The sequence below is a fragment of the Triturus cristatus genome, chromosome 4_1 (genome assembly GCF_964204655.1).
Source record: "Triturus cristatus chromosome 4_1, aTriCri1.1, whole genome shotgun sequence".
Classification (NCBI taxonomy): Eukaryota; Metazoa; Chordata; class Amphibia; order Caudata; family Salamandridae; genus Triturus; species Triturus cristatus.
In genome coordinates, this window is record NC_140585.1 from 315095269 (window position 1) to 315117633 (window position 22365).

Sequence of the window (22365 nt, forward strand, 5' to 3'; positions counted from 1 at the left end):
TAGGGTGCAAAGCCTCTGTAAGGACATTTGTCTCGATTCCAAATGAAGGCACTTGAAGGTCCAGTATCGTAGCTGCAACTCTATTCACCACAACAAATCATGCACCCTCTTCCACTGGTCTGAGGAGCAAAACTAACCCTGCGTCATGGGAGGTGCCCAGCCCACTAGCCTCCTGTAAGGCCATATACATAGCATCACCATCGTAGTGTGGCAATAAATAATTCCCATCATCACCATTGCCATTATAAGATTATTAGAATCTGAACCAAAGTGGTGATGAAGCCTCTGCAGCAGGCATCATGGAAGAGAAAATGTTATGTCTGAATAGGAGTACACTGGGACTGGATTCGTTGAAACAGAGTCAAGACGCAATGTCAGTAACCTCAGGAGATTTGGCTCAAGTTTAGACATCGGAGTCGACAGAGGTTTGACCTATGGGATGCAGTCAGTGGAGAAGGAACTGGTACAGCTCTTGGAGTGGGAATGGAAGTCAGTGCAGAATCAGAGGCGGGTTTGAAGAGCACAAACTGTGCAGAGGACAGATCAGCTGGCCGTAAGCAGAGTGGATTCCTCTAGGATCCTTGGGGTCCAAAGGCATGCCAGGAGCTACAACAGTACCATAAACATGCAGCATGGCCTCCTTGAAGGCCTTGCACTGTGGCAGCGCCACCAAAGGCCCACAGAATTCGGTGGCAAAGGGACGAGTTGAGAAATCAGCTCCACGATCGAGGCTGGGAGCGAGATCGTCTAGCACCTTAACACCATCCTGACTTCTTTTTGGACATAGTGGTGAGATTAAGTCGAGCCCAATTCAACTTATTGTTCTTCTTGGATTTAGATTTTGACTTACTAAATGACCCAGAATACAAAGAGGACCTGTTGAAGGATCCACCTCAAGAGCGGGAACAAGTCTGCACCCTAGATTTGGAGCAGGATTGGAATTTATGTGAGCTCTGTGACTTTGTGTTCGGTGATGCACAGCTTCGCTTTACAGTCCGGGATCGCCTTCGGTGCACAAGGGCACATTCTTCATACTTCCTGGAGCACAAACACCAGAGGCACACCTCATGCGGGTTAACCACAGACGTTTCCAATAGCCTTGCTGGCACATTGTTCCTTTACACATTGCAAAAGTATTTTGGGAGGAATTTGTCGACCGACAAAAAGAGCAGAGCTTAAGATCCAAGTGCAAGGGCATCGAAAGAAAGGAACCAACATCGGCATGCAGGGTTTGCACCTATATGCGGCTCTGCTCCGTTACTTCTGGGACAAAACAAGGTCAATGTAGAGTCACACAAGGTCAACGGAAAGCCGCACTAGGTCAATGGAGAGATGGATGGGAGCAGTGTTGAATAAACATCCGAATCCAATATGGAGCATGGGGAATATTCTAAAGATAAGGAATCTACGGTTAGAAGTATTAATCAGAAGGAGAAACTCTTGAGGATAAATTCTATTCCCTATAAAAAACTTGGCCTCACTGTCCCAGTGTGACACTGCAGGTGAAATTTTTATTATGTCTCAAAGAAGAAAGGTGGGCCTCAAAATGCTTCACAGCCCAAAAACAGAGTTTGCAAACCCTGGTTGCAGCAGCAGGCCAAACAGGAAAGACAAAAAATATGGAGTGCCAAGAGAAAATTCTCCAGTTGCAAGACAAGATAGCATCCACAAACCAAACCCAGCCCACGGCTGTTCAAACCACAGATATATTTGTTTGGTCTTTCCATCCTTTTTTCTCTCAATTACAATCTCAATTACACTCCCTCTAATTTTGTTTTAACTTGTTAACTTCTGAATGCAAAGTCAATTATTCGGGCTGAATGCCAATAAAATGTCAAACTTATAACTACCATCAAAGTCAAACCTAGTTACTATCATGTTTGCAACCACGACAAATCAATATCATCCTGGTTCTTTCTTTATCTCAAAAAAAATAAAACTAAATGCTGACAATTCCTCCCTCTACCTGTCAAGGTTACAGAAGTGCAATAAGGCAATATGATTATCACAAGCTTGTATAGTCCGTTGTTAAAGTGGGGAAATCAGGATACAAACTTTGGCACCTAAATTCCAATGTCATCTTTTTCTTTCCTATAAAATGTTGTACTGTCTACATAAATTTGACTAAATGAAACTAACTTGTAATTGCAACTAATACCTTGGCCACAAGTCTCAGATTCTGAACACCAACCTTTGACCGCCTCTAGTCCAGATTAAATCTTAGCTGGAAAGCGTAGATTCCCTCAACATTGGCTTGCGTGTGTCCTAGTTTCATTTACAACCTAAGACCACGCTACCACACTTTGCATGCCACAAACACCTTTGAATGGCTTTCAATTTCATTAAGAATCAAATCTAAAACCATGTGCCTCATTTACGAAGCAGTGTATGGTAGGGCCTCATCTAATGTCATAATGGGTTTTTGAGTCCCTGACTAACCAACATCAAGCAGGACCAAGGCTGAATTGCAGATCACTGGTACATGTCTGACATGGCATGTCGGGCAAGGTTGAAACCACTCCGAGTTACTTGTGTTCCGGTTCAAATGGGACCATGTCTGGACTGTTCTTATTGAAACAAGACCAAGGACAATTTGCATGTGGCGGGTTTCAGTTTGAGGTGGCTATGTGGGCAAAAAACACGATGGACTGGGATGCAACCCTAAGCTATTATCAGAAGCTAAGGCTAATTCAAGTTCCCTGCCATACTGAGATAAATAAAGAAACTTCTATGTGGTACACGACTTGTAGCATTGGTCTGTTTTGTGGAACCTGCTCTCTCCACTGTTGCCGAAACTTTCACAGGATGAAAATGCATTATTTGTGCTATTTCATATTAATATATGGTACTTACTTTTTCAGCAAGGGCTTCTTCTAGTGTGGTCAAGGCAGTGTCGGTGTTTGATGTGTCAGCCTGCAATGATTTAACTCGCTCCTTCAAATTGGTTAACTGCTTTTCTTTGTCTCTTAATTGTTCCTGGAGGTTTTCAATCTTTAAAGAAAATTAAAAGCGTGTAAGTCAGTGTAGATAAAATTAGGTAACAAGAATTGCCCGGTTTAAAAACTAGTCTGATGATTATAATGAACAAGTTACTTACCTTCGGTAACTATGCATCTGTAAGAGACATACATTAGTTATAGATTACCTTAGAATTACCCCCAGGCGTCAGACTGGATCCGGAGAATTGTTTTGGTAGCAGTACCACTGCGCGTCGGTAGGTGGCGTTGGTCGACCCCGTGTTAGTCGTCGGCGTCACCGGGATGACGTTGCGGTGTCTACTTAGATACAGCCCCAGCGCACTGACGTCCGTTCTGACACGGCTACAACATTGTAGTAGGATAAGATGTGGCGTGCAAGGAGCAGCCCTTCTCGAGCACTTCAGGGCTGCTGAACACGGCCCGGATGATCTCCAGTGGGTGGTTCTTGAGAAAGCCACCGTTGGCCTAAGAGGCGGCAATATTGTCGCAATCCTTAATATTAGGGAGTGCAAATGGATGTCCCTTCTAGACTCAATACAGAATGGCCTGAACGAATTAGATGCTAGCCATGCCCAACTGGCTTGCCTTGTGTCTGAGTGATACCCTTGCGCACACATGTGTGCTCTCCCACAAGGGGTTTACAGTATCAGGGATAAATTCCACCCACGGGGCGTTCCAATGGAACGTGCTTTGATTTGGTAATGTTATATAATTTAAGTTATAACATCAGGTGCATTGCGCATTTTGGTAAGATGCATTCAGAATTTTTTCTTCTGTAAATATGTATTACATATCCTAATACTCTCATTATTAATCAGTACTATTTGTGAATTACAATAACTTTCAACCCATAGTATGTACATGTTTTCCTCAGAAAAAGGGACATAGTGACTGCTTTTACCACAATGTTGGAGGTTATAAATCACATACAATGTTTGACTGTATTACAATTTTATTGCGAACATCTTACCAAACGGAATGTATAGTTTGTCCTCTGTTCCCCTTAAGTAGATACCTATGACGATTTCTTCACCATCATGCTAGTGTAAATTAATTACATTGTCTGTGTATATTGTAATGTTTTTACTAATCAGTTTTGGCACTTGGGCATACATCAGGTGTATTTGCCAACTCATATACTTTTCATGTGTATCGGGTATAATAATATCAGACCCTCCGGCAAGAGTGGCAATAACATGTATATGTATTATTTTTGTGTTGTGCACCGGAATCAATCCTCACACCCTCCTGCGAGAGAGGAACATTTATGTGTCTGTAGGAACATTTCTTTTAAGCATTTACGACTCAAGATGCCAGGGGACTGTGTATTGGATTCCACTCTTTTAGACAATACCTTTTTGATCTCCCCTTAGTCTTTTTTCCCTTTCCAAACGAGACGCGATGACTTGTCACTTTTGACAAGCATTCAGCACCTATCAAGTGACGTCACGCGCGTGCTCGGTAAGACGAGTTCCTCTACTTAAGGACTAGCCGAGGCAGTGCTCCAGTTCCCTTCCAGCGAACGGAGAGTAGCGGTGAGTTTCAGCGTCACGCACACCGTCCTAATAGACCTTATAGTCGTTAGTCCCAAATATGTTACCTTTGTGGGTCTTTTCAACCGCTTTTCCTTTTGATCCATCCTTAGATTTTGCACCAACGGGCCGCCTGCATCTTCCGAGGCACCCCTTGGATTAGCGGTGAGTTCTTTGTGTTGGTGGTGAGCAACCCGTGTAAATAGATGTCTGTGCCTGACAAGAACTTAGTCGGCCGGTTCTTACAACCGTTTCATTTTTCCTTTATTTTTAGATTGTGCACCAACGAGCCGCATTTGTGTCCAGCGGAATCTTTCAGGTATTTCCTGTGTGAACCAAGTGTGGGCACGTTGTAATCTCATGAGTGCATTTCCAGAGGCGGTTTTGTCAGGGTCCTTTTTAGTGTTTGTTTTTTGTCCTTTACATTTCAGATTTTTAAACTGGATGATCCAGCCAAGTATTTACTGGCCTGATCAGGCGAAGTTTTAGAAGAGATATACTAGTTGTCCATTTAATTGAAGTAAGTGGCTTTATTCCCACACCCCTTCCCTTGCCGCTCCTTCTAATGTTTTAGGGGGTTGCTAACATACTGCGCCTTATTCTTGCAGGAGCCGTTTTTTGCTTGGAGCCTACGCGCGCAACCATTTCTAATCAGCCCACAGTGAGGTGCTGTACATGGTAATCTTACGGGGCTTTTGACCCCCTTTTCCATTCTTTCTTTTATTTTCGAACCCTCATAGGTGTCTTGAGAGTAAAGCTATGATATGTTTAATTTCCTAGGTGCCCCCTCTCCCCCTTCACTCCAGTCCTGAGGAAGACCCCTCCGTAAGGAATTCAGGAACCTACATCTTCTTAGGGGTCGAAACGTCAACACTTTATGTTCTGCCAGATTAATCAACAGTGATTTTCTCACTGGGATTGTGTTCTGAACTATGGCTACTCAACTTTTGGATACTGTTTGATGCGTATGGCTTAAGGATGAGCTGCTGTTTTATGTAAAGAATTGTGTGATTTACACAACACTCTTAATCTCCATACCCTTTTAACCTCATGTAACTCACCCTACTCTCCCATCACCTTCTTTCCCTTCTCGGTACTTTTTTGACATTATTGGATTCAACCATTGATACAAAAGCTAGTGTATATACCAGTGTGATTAAATAACACATTAGTATCGAGTACACGACGTGGTTATTTTTTTTCAACTTTTGATGTTGAATAATTGCTTACTGGGACCGATTCTGTATTGTACTGCCACCAAAGCAGAGCTGATTGCATGACTGGAGTAATTTGTACCAGGTCGAACTATCCGGTCACCTGAAGCCATTGATGGTCTAGTTCCTCTTGTATTGGTCTCATTCTGAGACGAGAACAAGGTACCATTAGAATTGCAGAGGACATGATGCCCAGTAGAGATTTTACCAGTCTCACAGAAGCGAACTTTCTTCCTCTTAACTTTGTTGCCAGAGAAATCAGATGTGTTTGTCTTTCTGTCGACAAGAATGCCTTGTCTTGGATGGTGTCCAAAACTGCTCCGAGAAAAAGCATCCTTTGAGACGGATGCAGAACTGACTTCTGGCAATTAAGAGTTAGCCCCAGGGAACAAAACATCTGCAGGGAAATTGAAGTTGCTCTTGAGGCTTGTCGAAAAGACGGTGCTTTCATTAACCAGTCGTCTAGGTGAGGGAACAGCTGCAGGCCCTGCAGCCTGAGATGTGCAGCAACTGGGGCTAGACACTTTGTAAAAACTCTTGGTGCTGACCGCAGACCAAAATGGAGATCTCTGAACTCAAAATGAGCATCTGCCACAGTGAAACGGAGAAACTTTCGATGTTTGGGATGAACAGGGAAGTGGAAATATGCATCCTGCAGATCTAGTGTTGTCATGAAATCTGCATGATTCCAGGAGATTCTACAGCTCCACAGAGTGACCATGCGGAAGGACTTTTTCTGCAGATATTTGTTTAATTCCCTTAGTCCCAGAATTGACCTCCACTCTCCTGACTTTTTCCTTATCAGAATGAAACAGGAATAAAAACCTTTCCCCGCCTGAGAGAGAGGAACTCTTTCTATAGCTCCTTTCTGGCGCATAATCATGGCTTCCCTTCTAAGACGTTTGAGATGAGGTGGAGGTTTCTATAGCAGCAGATGGGACGGGGAGATCTTTATGAATTCCAGGGTATGACCATACTCTACTATGTCTAGGACCCATTTGTCCGAAGTGATTTTTCTCCATTGGTCGAACTGTAAAGAAATATTTGCAGCATGGAGGTTGATGTGTGGCCGAATTGTTGCAGGTGCTGGGGAGGTGTCACTGCTTGCTAACATTGTCTCTGGTCAGACAGGGCTGCTTTCTTCTGTTTTTCGGTCTGTGGTAAGCAGCAGCAGGGGGGGCTCTCTATGACTGTTGTGGTTGATATATTCGAACACAGAGAGAGAAAGGGAATTTCAGTGGAGCCACTCTTGGTCCCCTTATAATGTATAAATAAACAATGAAAGAGTGATTCCAAATGATTGGCTTGAATAAGGCAAAAGGAGTCACATATGCGTTTTAAAAGAACCCTCACTCACCAACCTAGTTGGTGACATGCTTCATCATAGGGTTCCCACCCGAGGGGCCGAATGCCTGAAGTGAGTGGACAATAACACTGAGTATTAAAATTGGCTTTACTTATCCTAACCAATTTTAATATTGGAAAAGTAAAACAAGATTAAAATGGCGACAGTGGATGTTTTAACTGGTTAAATTGACCAGTAGCATTCTTGAGTGAATACGTGGTGGCCGGTCTACATGTTTCAGCCTCAAATGCAAATTAGCGAGGCTTTCGTCAGGACCAGATTTGTCACGGGGGTATGCACACGCTAAGGTGCACCCTCTTCTGTGACAATTATTACCGTAGACGTACAGTTTACGACATTCAGCGTAGTCTGAAAGGAAATAAAAACTAATTCTGGGGACTGACAGGCCCAACGGCGCTTGCGGTGGAAGTGTGGCATGTGGTACAGAATCAGATGGGATGGAGGGGTCGCCTGACGAAGGCAACCCCACTATGGGAACCGGACATACTGGGGAGACTCAGTTCCTATGCAGGATTCGATAAATGGGATTTGATAGGAATCTCTAGAGTGGGCGACGTGTGGGTAAAAGGGAGAAAGGCATCTTTCCCGGAGCTTCAGGCCAAGTACCAGTTAGCCCCAACAGAGGGATTTCGCTACCTACAGATTAGCCATGCTATAGAATCGGCTCGGCCCAAAGACGCACCCCTTCCAAACTCCTCTCCCCTGGAGGATAGGCTCTTGTTGGACCCTATGAACCGCAAGGCCATATCGCTCACGTACAAGAAGCTGATTAATAATAGAGGAGACCCTGCTTAGGCTTAGAGCGGCCTGGGAGGCCGACCTCGGGGTCTTACCCGACGAAGACTGGAGGGAGGCATTGTCCTCGCCCAGAGAAGTGGCTATCCCTATGCGTCTTCAGCTGGTGCAACTCAAAGTCCTTCACAGGGTATATTTTGACGCCATATTGTTACACAGACTCAATAGGCGACCAGACTCGCAATGCCTCCGGCAATGTACACTGATTGGCACATTCTTCCACATCCTATGGGAATGCCCCCGCATACAGGAATACTGGGTCAATGTCACCATGTAAATGGCTAGAGCTTGCGATAAGACAATACACCCAATACCCACGCTGTGCCTGCTGAACATCTGGGTAGCGACGGACCTCACGCAAATTGAGCAAGATTGGGCCTCAGGGGGTTGGGGTGTAGCGATGCACAGCGATGGGTGGTAGGCACATCACCAAAAACGGTGGATTGGGCCAAGGATATGGATCATGCCATGCTAGCGGAGAAGACGGTGTTCAAAGAGAGGGGGTGCCCACGAAAATGGGATCACAAATGGGGAAAATGGAATAAGTATAGAGGTAACATCTGTATCTCGCCGACGAGCGAACTTGGGTATGAGAGACAACGGATACTGGGAGGGGCAGCACAGGATCAGCATAACACTGAGTAAAGGGTCCCGAGAAGCCGCTAGACAGGAGGACTCCTGGTTAAGTGGATGGTACAACAAACAGGAGCCACAGGGGGCGATCGTTATACATGGAATCGCAGGGAGGTTGGTCTGCTGTGTGGGGAAGGGGGCGGAGGAATGGAGGTAATAGTAAAGGTAGACATCTTCGCATTGTCAATGTATTTGTTAGTCTCGCTGTCTTGGTTATCAATAAAAAGTGTTTAAAAAAAAACAAACTAATTCTGAAAAAGAAAGCACATATATACAGGCATTCATGTGACATCGTTGGGTTACACTAGAATTCAGTGACAAAGTGTGTGATTCGAACCTCGTGCTGCCATGCACACTATTCAAACGTGTTTATAACAGGCTATCCAGCCTGTAGTGCTTATCATTAAGTGCATAGATTTAGCACTACAATTTAGTCGATAGTACATCACGTGGACTATATTCATCCAAAGTGCTGTGTGAGATTAAACACATATTAAGTTCATATTGGCACTACAGTTACACCCCGTCAGCCCCCCCGTCTCTTACGGGTTGCCGATTTAACATAGCATTTTTGATGGAGAGAGAAATTTAGAACATGACTGATCCATGAGCATCACGATATCGGTGGGCTCATAAACACTCAAACATGGGGGAGATGGGCGACTGGATTTGTGAGTCAAATACCTCCCGGGATGACTATATCCCCTTTAGCAAGGACGGCACCTTTAAGGGAAATCCTTCCGTCGCAGCCCCGCCCAAAAGTCTGACGTCACTCCCCCGAGGCCCATCCCTGAACCGCAGGAACGAGGGAGTGAACGTCATAAACCCGAAAGAGGAAAGCAGGAGGCGCGCTGCTATGCCACGGAGAGGACAACAGAGGCGCCCGAAGAAGAGTCCCTGCAGCGATATCGCTACCCGGAGGGAACCTGGAGGACCGGTGAGCCAGGAGCCCAACGTCAAGATGCTGCGCCCAGCCACGCAGAGGTACGGGAGCCAGCCAGGTACGGGAGCCGTTTGCGGGTTGGGTCGGGAGGAGGGAGAGAACCGGTCGATAGAGTGTCCGCCTCTTCTTTTAAGCCTCCCGGTATTCTTTTCTACACGAGTACACGCCTATAGACATCTGAACGTGGACTGGTGATCCCTCACTCCTTTTCCTCCTTTTTGTGGCTTTAGCATTGGGCCTAATACACGCAATAGAGACCACACCGGGCCAAATCATAAAACAACGTCCCTACAGGGTTCCCGCAGCTAGAAGACAGGCAGTACGGGACAAAGTCCAAAGCATGTTGAGGATGGGGGTCATTCGCCCCTCCCGGAGCGAGTGGTCGTCCCCTATAGTAATGGTACCTAAGCCGGATGGATCCACCAGGTTTTGCATGGATTTCCAAGCGCTTAACTCCATCTAAAAATTTGATTCCTATCCCTAGGATAGACTAATTGATTGAGAAATTAGGAGAGGCGCAATATATAACCACACTAGACCTCACAAAAGGATACTGGCAGTACCCCCTAAAAGAGATGGCTAGGGAGAAAAACGCCTTTTCCACCCCTGACCGCCTCTTTGAATTTAAAGTCCTCCCATTCGGTCTTCACGGGGCACCGGCAACTTTCCAACGGCCGATGAACACTGTGCTCCCGGAACACCAATCCTTTTCATCAGCTTACCTGGACGATATAGTGGTGTTCAGCCCCACCTGAGAGGACCATTTAAGACATCTAAGCCAGATCCTGCAGGCCCTAAAAAACGCCGGCCTACACATCAACCCAAAAAAAATCCCAGGTAGGGTTCTAGAAAGTCAAATATTTGCAGCATTGGGGTTGATATGTGGCTGAACTGTTGCAGGTGCTGGGGAGGTGTCACTGCTTTCTAGTATCGTCTCTAGTCTGACGGGCTGCTTTCTTCTGTTTTTCTGTCTGGAGTAAGCGACAGCAGGGAGGGCTCTATATGACTGGTTGATAGCCACATCTATATTGGTAAGTCTGTGGCTGGTATTTCTGGTAGCTCCCTCGAAAGGAGTATGACCCTCTGCCACAGGCCCCTCGAAAAGGTGTTTTTCTGTACTGAAGCATACCTAAAGCTTCCACAGTGTCCTTTTTGATCTCCTGTAAGGGATCATCAATGTGTTTGGAAAACAGTGCATCCCCATCGAATGGGATGTCTAATATTTTACTTTGTACCTCAGAACAAAAGGTGGTGGCTTGAGCCATCCTTGGTGATGGAGAACTGCTGCCCCAGCTATTTGTTGAAAACCTAATGAAGCCAAATCCATTGAGATGTCAATTTCAGATGCTGCCCTTTCCCCTTCAAGCAGAATCTTCCTTCCCTCTTGCTTTTTGTCTTCCAGCAAAAACTCGAGGCATAGAACAACATCAGACCACATTTGGCAGTCGTACCTCCCTAAAATGGCTAAGGAATTTGCTGCAAGCACTGAAGCACCTGCCATTGTGGTTAATGTTTTCCCAATATTATCTAACTGCCTTCCATCTTTATCAGGTGGCGCAGTTATGGGCACTGAAGGATTTCTACAACTGCATTGTGCAGCTTGGGAAATTACTGAATCCGGCTTAGGTTGTCCTGCCAGGTATGCAGGCGCATTGTCTGGGGCCTTGTATTTTTTGTTGATTCCAGGAAGTATTGCTGGCACTGAGTAGGGGTTCTTCATGATTTTAATGCCTTCTTCCCAAATATGATCAATGATGGGAGCTGCATGGACAGATTTCCTGTTCTGGTCCTTAAAATCATATAGGAAACAGTCAGACTGCTTAACATGCATAGGAAGGTGGATTCGATTGGCCACTCTCTTCATAATGGCATGAAAGCCCTCAATATCCTCAGGAGGAGAATCAACTGCCTGAGGAGCCGGTGGAGAAGGTGTCAGAATTAAGTATTCTTCCCACTTAATAATAGTAGGCATCTTAGGAAGCTCACCTTCCTCAGCGACTGCATCATTGTCATCATCCTGCAGTCTCTGATCTTGTGGCACAGACAAAAAAATCCTGAGCCTCCATTGCGGGTACCGAAGGTGCTGCTGAATCTAAAGCAGGTGGAGTAGATGTTTATTTTTTAACAGAACCTGCTGCAGTAGGGAAGCGAGTATGGTAATCCTGCCGCATAGCTGTCAAGTTCTGTACTAATGCCACAGGCATTTGAATCATAGGCTCTTGAAGAGGGATCAACATTTGTGGTCTTTCCATAGGTTGATGGTAGTGTCAACCATAATTGTCATCCTCATCCTCTTCTTCTTGGAACTTCACGTGGAGTTGAGAGGGGCTGCAGGCCGGACTGAACAACCTATCATCCTCAGATTCCTCCAGAAATTGACTAGGAGGCAAGGCTCCTGGTAAAAACGGTCGACGAGAACCTGGATGACCAGACTGAAGTAAATAGCAAAGAAGGCCTTTTCCGTTGCGGTGCTGACGAGATGTTTGTCGGCAGTGAAACAGATATCGCCGACGTTGACATAACCATTATCAACGACTGCATATTGGTCGTCGAGGCAGTCGACGGTAGGACCATCGTCACATAGTTGTGGTCGTCGATCAAGTGGTGATCGTCGACAGTGGTGGCCTCGACGAGGGAGACATCACCGATGACTGGAGCGTCACCAACAGGAGAGATGTCGACAGAGGAGAGGTTGTCATCGTCGGAGGCCTCGTCGACGGTGCAGTAGCCGACAGCGAAGAGATTATCGTCGACAATGGCACAGTTTTCGCCAATGGTTCTGTCGATGAAGCAAGTGCCGGCGAGGAATGCTGAAGTGTCAACTCTGGAGGTAGTTTCGTCGTTGATGAAGCCTTTTTTGACGATGAGGAAGTCTTGCCACACTGACTGGGTCTTAAGTTGTTTGAAGGCAGTCTTTGGGGCCGTTTTTGAAGGCAGTTTTCTGTCAGAAGGGAATGGCAGCTTTCCTTTTTTTTTTTTTTTAAGTAGTATGTAGAGCTTCAAAAGTGAACTTTTATGTAGATTTCTTGTGTCCCTCAGGATATTCCTCAAACCGGTCCCTTTTCTTTGCCAGATGGACTGACGCCTGGGAACTAACACTGCCTTCGTCATCAGACACCACAGAGGTTTTAGATTTCAGCCTTTTTAGCCAAATACGTAATCTGCCTTCCCCGTCTTTTAAGGTCTTGGAAGAAAAGTCCTACAGATCCTAAAGTCCTTAAATTTATGAGAAGGGTAAAGTCAATAAATACAATCCTTGTGGGGATCTTCAAAATGCATTCTCTTCTTCCCACATGACCGACAAGGCTTGAATAATCCTTTTTTAGAAGTATCAGACATTCTGTACTCACAAAATCTAACAGATGAAAAAAAACAGAGGCGCTCAGGGGGGCTCCCAGCCACACGATTCGCCATAGGAAATCTGAGGGAACTGGTTTATGGGTTCCGGAGTAGCGTGCTAAACGCCAAAAAAGCGTTTCAACACCCCATCAGGGGTAACAAGCACTATATAAATGCAAACCTTTATCCCTCTTCTATCCCTCCGCTATCCTTCTGAACCAAATAACTGACTAACCTATCCACCAATCAAATTACTTTCATATTTCACTGTACTAATTAAACACTAATCCTTTATGAGTTCCAGCGTAGCATGCTACTCGCCGAAAAAGCGCTTTGATGCCTCGTCAGGGGTAGTAAGCGCTATATAAATGCAATACAATACAACAGCAACCGTGAGCTCCCAAGTCAGTCTGATGAACCCATCCACATGCCCATGGGTTAAACTCTTTTGCATGCGCCCTGGGGCGAAGAATGGCTGGAAATAGGCCCTGAGCAATAAAAACGCATCAGAGGTATAGTGGCATTGGAGCTCACTTCAAAACTAGCCTCTCTAGCTATACAATTTCACTTAAAACGACAGGGCACAGACTACCCTTTGCAGAGAAGACCAAGACAACAATATGATATTTGTCAAAAATGTAGGCTGCGTTACAAGTGTATAACAAGGCTTTTGGAACAAGTCTATTTATTCTTCCCTTCCACGTCAGAAGGCTGTGCAACTCCAACCTCACTGATCTCCCCAGACATCTGAGCGGATAATAGTAGTAACAGTGCCGTCTGTGCTTTTGCAGGAATAAATGGGCTGCCAGAGTAGTAGCCATGGCCCACCAGCTCCTTAAGGGGGTTGACTCAAGTAGGAGACATTAGGCATCATGTTTAATCTCTGAAGTGTCTCAGAGTGCCCTTTAGGATAAACCTTCATAAAATCAATACAAATAAATAGGTTAACAAATACTTTTTCTTCAATGTTTGCCTGTAGATCTGTTTTGAGTCATCGGTTCTATCCAAACGACCTAGATAGGTGTGCCTAGGCTCAAGCAAATGTGCAAACACAAAAAGAAAAACAAACATAATTTGCCACACAGGTTTGTTCTTTCTAAAACGACATTAAAACTATACGCAAAAGAATCGCGTAGGCAGTGAAATTCAGGGATTGCCAGACCTACACTTATCATAACTTTCTCCATCCCAGCAATTATAATCTAAAATAAATGTCATCGTCTTATGCCAACTCACTAAACATATTACACTTCGCCACCGATGGGTTTCTTTTTACGCGTTTGCTGGGGCAGATTGAAAACAAAACCGTCTACTGACTTTGTGCCAATCAGAGAACATGTGATCGCAAAAGAAAACAAGGCACGTGAAACTGAGTGGAATGTAACGAAACATATGTCTGGGGCAGTGCTCGGTGCCTAAGTAATGCAGTCTGGCCAAGTGTCATTCCTCCATGGCTCCTTTGTTTCAACATGCCGGGGTTTGAACACCAGACACATTTGTAAGCGCGGGTCTCGGATTTCATTGCCTTCAGCTACTCGCAGCTTCATCTATCTTTTAACTTAGCACCAATCTGTCTTTGGTGGTTCAAAAACATGTCAACGACGGAGCCTTAAAAGGGGGCTGTTCAGGTGCTTCATTTACCACATGCCACTTAAAAAGAAAATGCTTTTCTTCGCCTGCCCTGGTGAACTGATCCAATCATGGGCGTCGCCTGGAACACTGCCAAGGGATCAGCTCGTCTTAAAACGTCCAGATCTCCCCGCGCCCCGCCTTCTCTCAAACTTGAAGTACCCGTTCAACTGCAGACAAACGCAAATATAAGCATCCTCGCCCGACCATCCATGCTGAGAGGGCATTACAGCGCTGCACACCTGTCATAAATCAGGTGCTGCTACCTAAGATACGGGCTGGCACAGAAGCTCAAGGGCACAGATGCCTACAGGTCACGGACAAATTCATCCTGGGCCGCTTCATAAAGAAACGGATGACAACGACAATTATCGCACTTGGTAAGGAATAACGAATATTCCAAAGGAGGTTCCAAGTCATTCTAAAGAGTCAAGCCACCACAATTCAGGGCGAACATCCAATACTAAAGTCTCGAGGCCCATCATGTTGAACTACCTCAGCCTTTCAGCATTGAGGCTTTATACCCCCACGCACACCTACACATTATTTGTTATGCCAATTAGTAATCAACCTTCAAAAACCTGGTTGATTACATCTCTGCAGACAATTCCACAGTGATTACAGAACTTCCTGGCTTGGTGATATTCCAGTCAATATTTTCCCCAAAAACACAACTGTGGCAAAGGATAAACTTTTAGGAGGACTCTTGTAGCAGTTTGAAAATGCATCTTCCAAAGTGCAGAAATACCCCACTGAGCTGGGTAATAGAAGAAAGCGGACATCAGTATGGAATAGTGATTTTGAACTGGTTAACTGCGAAAAAACTAAATCAGAATGTTTCTAAATGTGAGGTGATGTAACACTTTGTGTAGTTTTCTTGGTAGCGTAGTCCAATGTTCGAGAGAAAAATAACTCAAAATCCAGAGTTTCTAAGGTGAACAAAGAGTAAGCATAGACCTTAACAGAGAAACAGATGGAAAAGGAAGAGTTGGAGGTTGCAAGTGTCGAAATGTGATCCAGACTACGCCACAGTGACATTTACATTATGGCGATGCAATTCATGTAATATCAGGTTATGCTTTTTAAGTGGCATGTGAAAATTCCAACCATTATGCTACTTTACGCAAATACGTGCTATTTGCCCTTTGATGAGTATCCTCTGAGGGAAGTAACCGAGTATTCAGCCCCTGTGCATACAGAGTGGAAAGGGATTTGGTGGATGACATGTTTCGATCCCTGGGGAGGGTATTATCCCTGAACATTGAAGACTGAAGGGTCATCAAATCGTACCTGAATATATTAAAGTGGATGTGATGTTAGACAATCCCCATTCAGGATAAAGGGACCAGCAGATGTCCGAAATTTAGAGATAACATCACTACTTGATACTATATGAAAATATGCTGGGGAAGAGATATTTGTATAGATCTGAAGAAGGTGGTTGTTGTTTGTAGTGTCCACCAAAACCTATCAACGAAGTTTAAAAGTAAAAGCAACATGACACAGGAGCTCTATATATGCTAATAAATAAATTAATGGATACCTGGTGATGTAAGAAGCAGATGTGCTGTCTTTTGAAGACTGTTTGTAGTGTCTCAGATATTCTCTCCCTTATATTTTATCCAAGTTGTGATTAGTCAGATGAAATGTAAGGTTTTTGGTATCCCCTGACCCCAGGTCTTGCGCACCGCTCCCGCTGGCTGCAGCCTAGCTCTGCAAGCTGGGAGACTAATCCTTGCTCCCTGCTCTAGAGGACCCCTGGTTCAGTCCAGTCTGCCGCAGGTTCATTGCCCCGGTCATTCCTGGTATTTTTAGTTAACTTATGGATTACTGTTAAGGCGCATCATGGCGCTTCTTAATGCCTTTTAAGACTTATTCATTTTATGTGGTTCTTGCTTAAGTGTTTTATGTCTGCTTAACTCCGTGGTGATTTCGGTCCCACCTAGCTTCTCTTCCTGCTCGTTCCCGCCCTCCAACCTCTCTGCCAGCCCATACCTGGACTACTTATGAAGGCCTCTGCACAGCCTCCAAGGAGTAGCCCCAGACCCCCGGTCTTGTGTGCCACTCCCCCCGGTCGCTGCCTAGCTCTGCAAAGTTGAGGGTATGCCTCGCTCCCTGCCCTCAAGGACCTCTGGTTCGGTCCAGCCTGCCGCATGCTCATTGCCTTGGTCATTCCTGTTTGTTTTTTAGATAACTTACGGTCTACTGTTGTGGCGCTTCTTAGCACATTTTAAGGCTTATACATTTTATTAGGCTGTTGTTTAGGTGCTTAATTTCTGCTTAACCCCGTGGTGAATTCGGCCCCACCTGCTCCTGCGGTTTCTCTGCCCGCTCCTGCTTCCCTGCCAGCCCCTCCACCCTCCCAGGACTGCTTATTAAGGCCACTGCCTGCGCCCGTCAGCACCTGGACTGCGCCTAGCGCCAGGACCCCTGGACCTCCCGCCATCGGCTGCTACTCTACAGAAGAGGTCTTGGTTCTGGATCCCGGACACCGAAACAGCAGCTGCTACATGTCCTTCCCGTGAACGACCAAATGTCCCTTCACATGCCACCACTGCCTCTTGTCCTGCAACACAAGACCACCAGACCCCATGACGCTACAGCCCAGAAGACCATGGTCAACCCAGAATGGCTCCACTGCATTTTGTTCAATGCCCGCTCCCTCTGCAAACATGCCATGGAAATCTATGACATTATTACCACCCTCTCCCCAGATATTGCCTTCATCACCAAAGTGTTGGTCAACCTCTCCTTGGACCCCGACATCACCCAACCATTCCAGATGGTTACAAAACACTAAACCGAGACTGCACCAACAAACAAAAGGCAGGGGCATCGCCATCATCTTCAAAGAATCCATCCCATGCGCAATGCACTGTCACCAACGATGACCTTACGCCTCTCATAAAACTCCCCAACTTCCGACTACAGAGCAATGCTAAGACCATTATAAGAGGCACCCTCGCTTACAGACTCCTGGGACCCTGACAAGCGTTCTGCGACGTCCTCTCCAACCTCATTGCCCCCCTAGCCATCGACTTCCACCACTATATTCTCCCTGGCGATCTTAATTTCAATATCAAAGACCCCTACAACGCCAACTCCATCACCCTCCTGGAAAAGCCTCACTCAGCTGGTCCCCGTACCGACTTCCAAACCCAGTCTCTCACACAACCCCATCTTCACCTCCAGCAACATAATCAAATTCAGCCACGTCACTGAACACTTTTCCACCTCCGATGCCCAGCATACCTTCCCCAAGCACCACAGCTCCCCCGCCGCAGCTAGGGCACGGTAACCGGGTACCAGTGGACATAGGCCCAAAGCACCACCCAACCCAAAGCCTTGGTAGACTTCGTCCAGAACTTCTGCGCCTGAATCACCAAATGGGCAGACAGTCACCCCACTGAAGCCAGCAAAAAACAAGAAAACCTTCAAACTAGCCAGCTGATACATCCCAGAGCTCAGTACTACTAAGCGCAACTTCTACCAACTCGAGAAGCAATGGCACGTCACCAAGAACCCCTGCAATAGAGTCACCCACAAAGCTGACATTAGCAACTACCACCGACTCATTAAGGAAGCCAAGAGAGCAGCCATCACTGCCTGCATCAACACTGTGGTCGATAACACTAAGGAACTCTTCAAAATAGACAAGGAGTTCCCCCAACCCGACAGCTACCGAAAACACCATCCACCCCTCCCAAGAACTCTGACACCCTCTCAGACAACTTCCACAGCAAATTTGCCACCACCTACAACAACTTTGACCCCCCCAACCCACCGCTCTGAACCTTAACAGCCTCGACCAACAAGCCAAAGCCAGCCAAACGATCACCACCTGGTCCCCGCTTACCACTACAGCCATCATGTTGTCCATCCACTCCGGGGCGTCTACCAAACTCTGCTCCCAGCTCCTCTTTAACCTCGGAACTGACACAATCAGCACAGAACTCACCAGCATCCTCAACACCTCGATCTCCACAGCAAACTTCGCTAACAGATGGAAACATGCAGAGGTCAGACCCCCCCTAAAGAAACCCTCCGCCGACCCCAGAGATCTCAAAAATTACTAGCTGATCTCTCTGATAACCTACCCAGCCAAAGTACTTGAGAAAGGCATCACCCGACAGCTCAACGAATACCTGGAATAAAACTACGTACCCGATGCCTCCCAATCAGGATTCCATGCCAACCACAGCATCGAGATAGCTTTGATCAGCGCCACAGACATAATCAGAACCCTCCTCGACCGCAGAGAAACTGTGGCCCTGATCCTCCGACGACTCCGCAGCATTCGACTGTCTCCCACCACACCCACATCAGCAGGCTCCACACCATCGGCAAACAACATGAAGCCCTCAAGTGGATCACCTCCTTCCACATAGGGCAAACTCACTCAGAGCATCCGACTGCCTCTCTTCACCTCCGCACCCAAGGACATCATATGCGGCGTTCCCCAAGGATCTTTCCTCAGGGCCACCCTGTTCACCATCTACATGACCCCCCCTCGAAGACGCTGTCAGAACCCACGGACTCAACTTAATCTCCTATGCAGATGACACTAAACTATTCTCTCGCTCACCAAAAACCCCTAGAACGACAAGACCAACTTCTGCAATGCCATGACCAATGTAGCCAAATGGAAGAGACACAACTACCTCAAGCTCAAATTCGATAAGCGTGAGATACCGTTCTTTGGGAAGAACATATCCGCATGGGCCCACACCTGGCGGCCATCGGACCTTGGACCAACACCCACACCAGTAGACCACACTCGCAATCTTGGCCTCATCTTCGAAAGTCAAGTAACCAAGAAACGGCAAGTCAAGGCAATCACCTCTTTCTGCTTCTACACCCTCTCCATGCTTCACAGAATCTTCGAATGGATTCCAATCAACGCCAGAAAGACTATCACACAAGCACCCCATCACAAGCCGCCTAGACTACGGCAACGCCCTTTACCCGAAGTCTCTTTCCAGCACCCCAGAAGACTCCAGACCATACACAACACTGAAGCCAGACTCATCTTCGACCTCTGCAATTGGACCCACCTCAGGAACCTCCACTGGTTCACCATCCAGAAGAGATGCCAGTTCAAGATCCTCAGGCACACATACAAAGCTTTACACGATCAAGGACCGTCTCAAATCAACCATCGACTCAACTTCCATTTTTCTGCAATACACTATCGCTCCTCCTAACTCGCCTTCGCACCCCCCCTACCATCGCCCCAGCCGCAACGGGGGCTGCACCTTTTCCTACCTCGCCGCCAAAACCTGGAATGACCTGTACCTCCATCTCCATCTCCGAACAGCACCCTCCCTGGTAGACATCAGATAAAAATCAAGACCTGGCTTTTTGACGAGTGAGACACAGCATTCGGATACCCCTAGGGGTGATAGTGCTGCGCCATATAAATACCAATTGATAAATGTGAAAATATTTCATTTTGTGTATATGACAAGATTAAAGCCATAGATATTTTTCTAAACCTCTGTGGTGTTTAGTTGTGGTGTATGAGGCATTTGAGTTGTGTGTTGAGTTTGAGTGCTCAATGTGAAAAGTGTACCTAGGGGAGTTAAATACTTTTCGGTTTGAAGAACGTGCCCAGTGTCAATTTCTTGAACCTATGCAAAGCGATTCTATTTTGGGTTCCAACCAATTTTATACCCATAGATTTTTGCTCTTTAGACTACCCGGTTTCCAGACTTCTGCTGTGAGACTTAATCACTGTAAACTCTGCTAAATGGAATGGGAATGCTAACAGCAAGTGTATGCCTTTTTAAGATAAAGTCCACTGCCGGGCAGCCGGGGCAAGAGACTCTGGACTGGTTGGAAGTGAACATGCATGCATATATGTGAGGGCTGAGCAAGTGAGATCACCATCTAATTCAGCCAGATACTTGTGCACAGGCAAGCTTGTCGCAGAAAAGACCCATCGTGGATTGGTGCCAACCAGTGCAGCTTTTTATTACGAGTGGGCATTCATAGTGTTAGTATGTACATCTGTAGTGATTTACTGAAAACTGTGTGCGCTTTACTGTTTGGTGCATTATGGGTCCACTCTGCACAAACTACAGTTTTGCCATATTGGGCTTAGAGACAAGGTTGACACATTAATATTCTAGAAAATCAGGATCCCAAATTAAATTAAGTTCAACATATCTGCACTTAAAGATCTATCATTTTTCTCTGTATCCGCTCCTAATTAGAGCCTGGACTTTGAATTACCATGTTGGGCCACGTTAAATACTCTGCTGGCCAGCCGGAATATCCAAGGCATGCCTACACATAAGGGCTACTACCTAGTGATTAGATCTGTTCCTGGGAGAGGAAAGGGTGGGAACATAATGAACATATAATATTTTCTATTTACATTGATACTGGCTGGCAAGGCTCAGCCACACAGAAACAAAGGAAGCGAGCTAGCTCCAAGGAGCCAGTCACAAGAAGGGCTCCACTTTGAAGATTTGGAGGGAAGGTCCAGGTAGCTGTGGCAGTTAGTGGCGGGGCTTAGGGTCTTGAAGGCACTATCTTGGAAAATCCCAAAATGTTGTGCAGAAGGGTTATAGCAAAACCTGAAGGGATGATGGACGGAGTGTTGAACATTGCAAGCACTCACCCCCAGTCAACTGATCTGGGTTTAATCCATCATCATTCTTTAGCTCACTCCGCCACCCCAGTTCAGACATGGCCATATGCAAATCAGTCTGACCCTGTGCCTCATGGCAACAGTCCAGTCCGAACTGCCAAGCCATGACTTCCCTGGACCGGAAACAAGCATCCTGGGACCGGTTTCTGGCTAATCAGCCGTCATCAGCCAGGCTTGCTTGAGTCCAGTGGCAAAGTGAGCAAGGGACCCACGTCTGGGCATACCCTGCCAACTTAGGGCGAAGAAAGCAAAACCAAAGGGGATGATGGATGGAGTGTTGAACATTGCAAGCACTCACCCCCAGTCAACTGATCAGGGTTTAATCCATCACCATTCTTTAGCTCACTCAGCCACCCCAGTTCAGACATGGCCATATGCAAATCAGTCTGATCCTGTGCCTCATGGGAACAGTCCAGTCCGAACTGCCAAGCCATGACTTCCCTGGACCGGAAACAAGCATCCTGGGACCGGTTTCTGGCTAGGCAGTCATGGCTTGGCAGTTCGGGATGGACTGTTCCCATGAGGCCCAGGGTCAGACTGATTTGCATATGGCCATGTCTGAACTGGGGTGGCAGAGTGAGCTAAAGAATGATGGATTAAACCCAGATCAGTTGACTGGGGTTGAGTGCTTGCAATGTTCAACACTCCGTCCATCATCCCCTTTGGTTTTGCTGTGCAGAAGGGTTATGGCAGTTTTAGAGTGATGATATATCACACTATGATTGGGCAAATGTCCCTATCTTCTGAAACTATCCACCCCCATTTAAAATCCCCTGCATAAGGTAGATACTTTAGAGAAAAGTCAGGACTTGGGGAACTGACACCGGAGGAATGCCCAGCTGAAAGAGATAAGACCCCCTGAACCCTGTTACAATGATGAGATCAAGAACTTCTGATTTCAACGGACACTCAAGGACAAGGATATATTTCTCCAGGGCCAATATTGAGGCTCTTCACCACACCCTCTAAGGGACAGTACATGAATGGACCTGTTGGAGGAGACCCTGTAGGGCTCCCCTGGATTCTCTGTGGACTGGTTTTGTAGGAGCATGACCTACAGAAGAAGGGAGTTCATGATTTCCACTGGTACAGGCGCCCGGCAAGTGGCCAAAGGAGGCCGTGGAACCTGGAGGATGCAGGCACAGAGAGCCACTTTGCTTTGGAGTCCTGCTGTTGAAGAAGACCCAGAGTCTAGGAGACGTGCCAGGCACCCAGTTGAGACACGTCCTGTATAGGAAACAAAAGAACAGGAGAACAGGCCAAAAGCAAACCCTCTTTGGA

At 46.3% G+C, this 22365-nt stretch overlaps 1 protein-coding gene across 11 annotated transcripts in view; it reads right to left on the reverse strand.

The window, feature by feature from the left end:
* ERC1 (ELKS/RAB6-interacting/CAST family member 1) overlaps positions 1–22365 on the reverse strand; it is a 1928212-nt gene that overhangs the window by 1073052 nt on the left and 832795 nt on the right. For all 11 annotated transcript variants that reach the window (XM_085652245.1, XM_085652246.1, XM_085652244.1 and 8 more), the window contains one exon: positions 2854–2991. In XM_085652245.1, coding sequence (XP_085508371.1) covers positions 2854–2991 — 138 coding nt within the window. The remainder of the gene's footprint in view (positions 1–2853; positions 2992–22365) is intronic.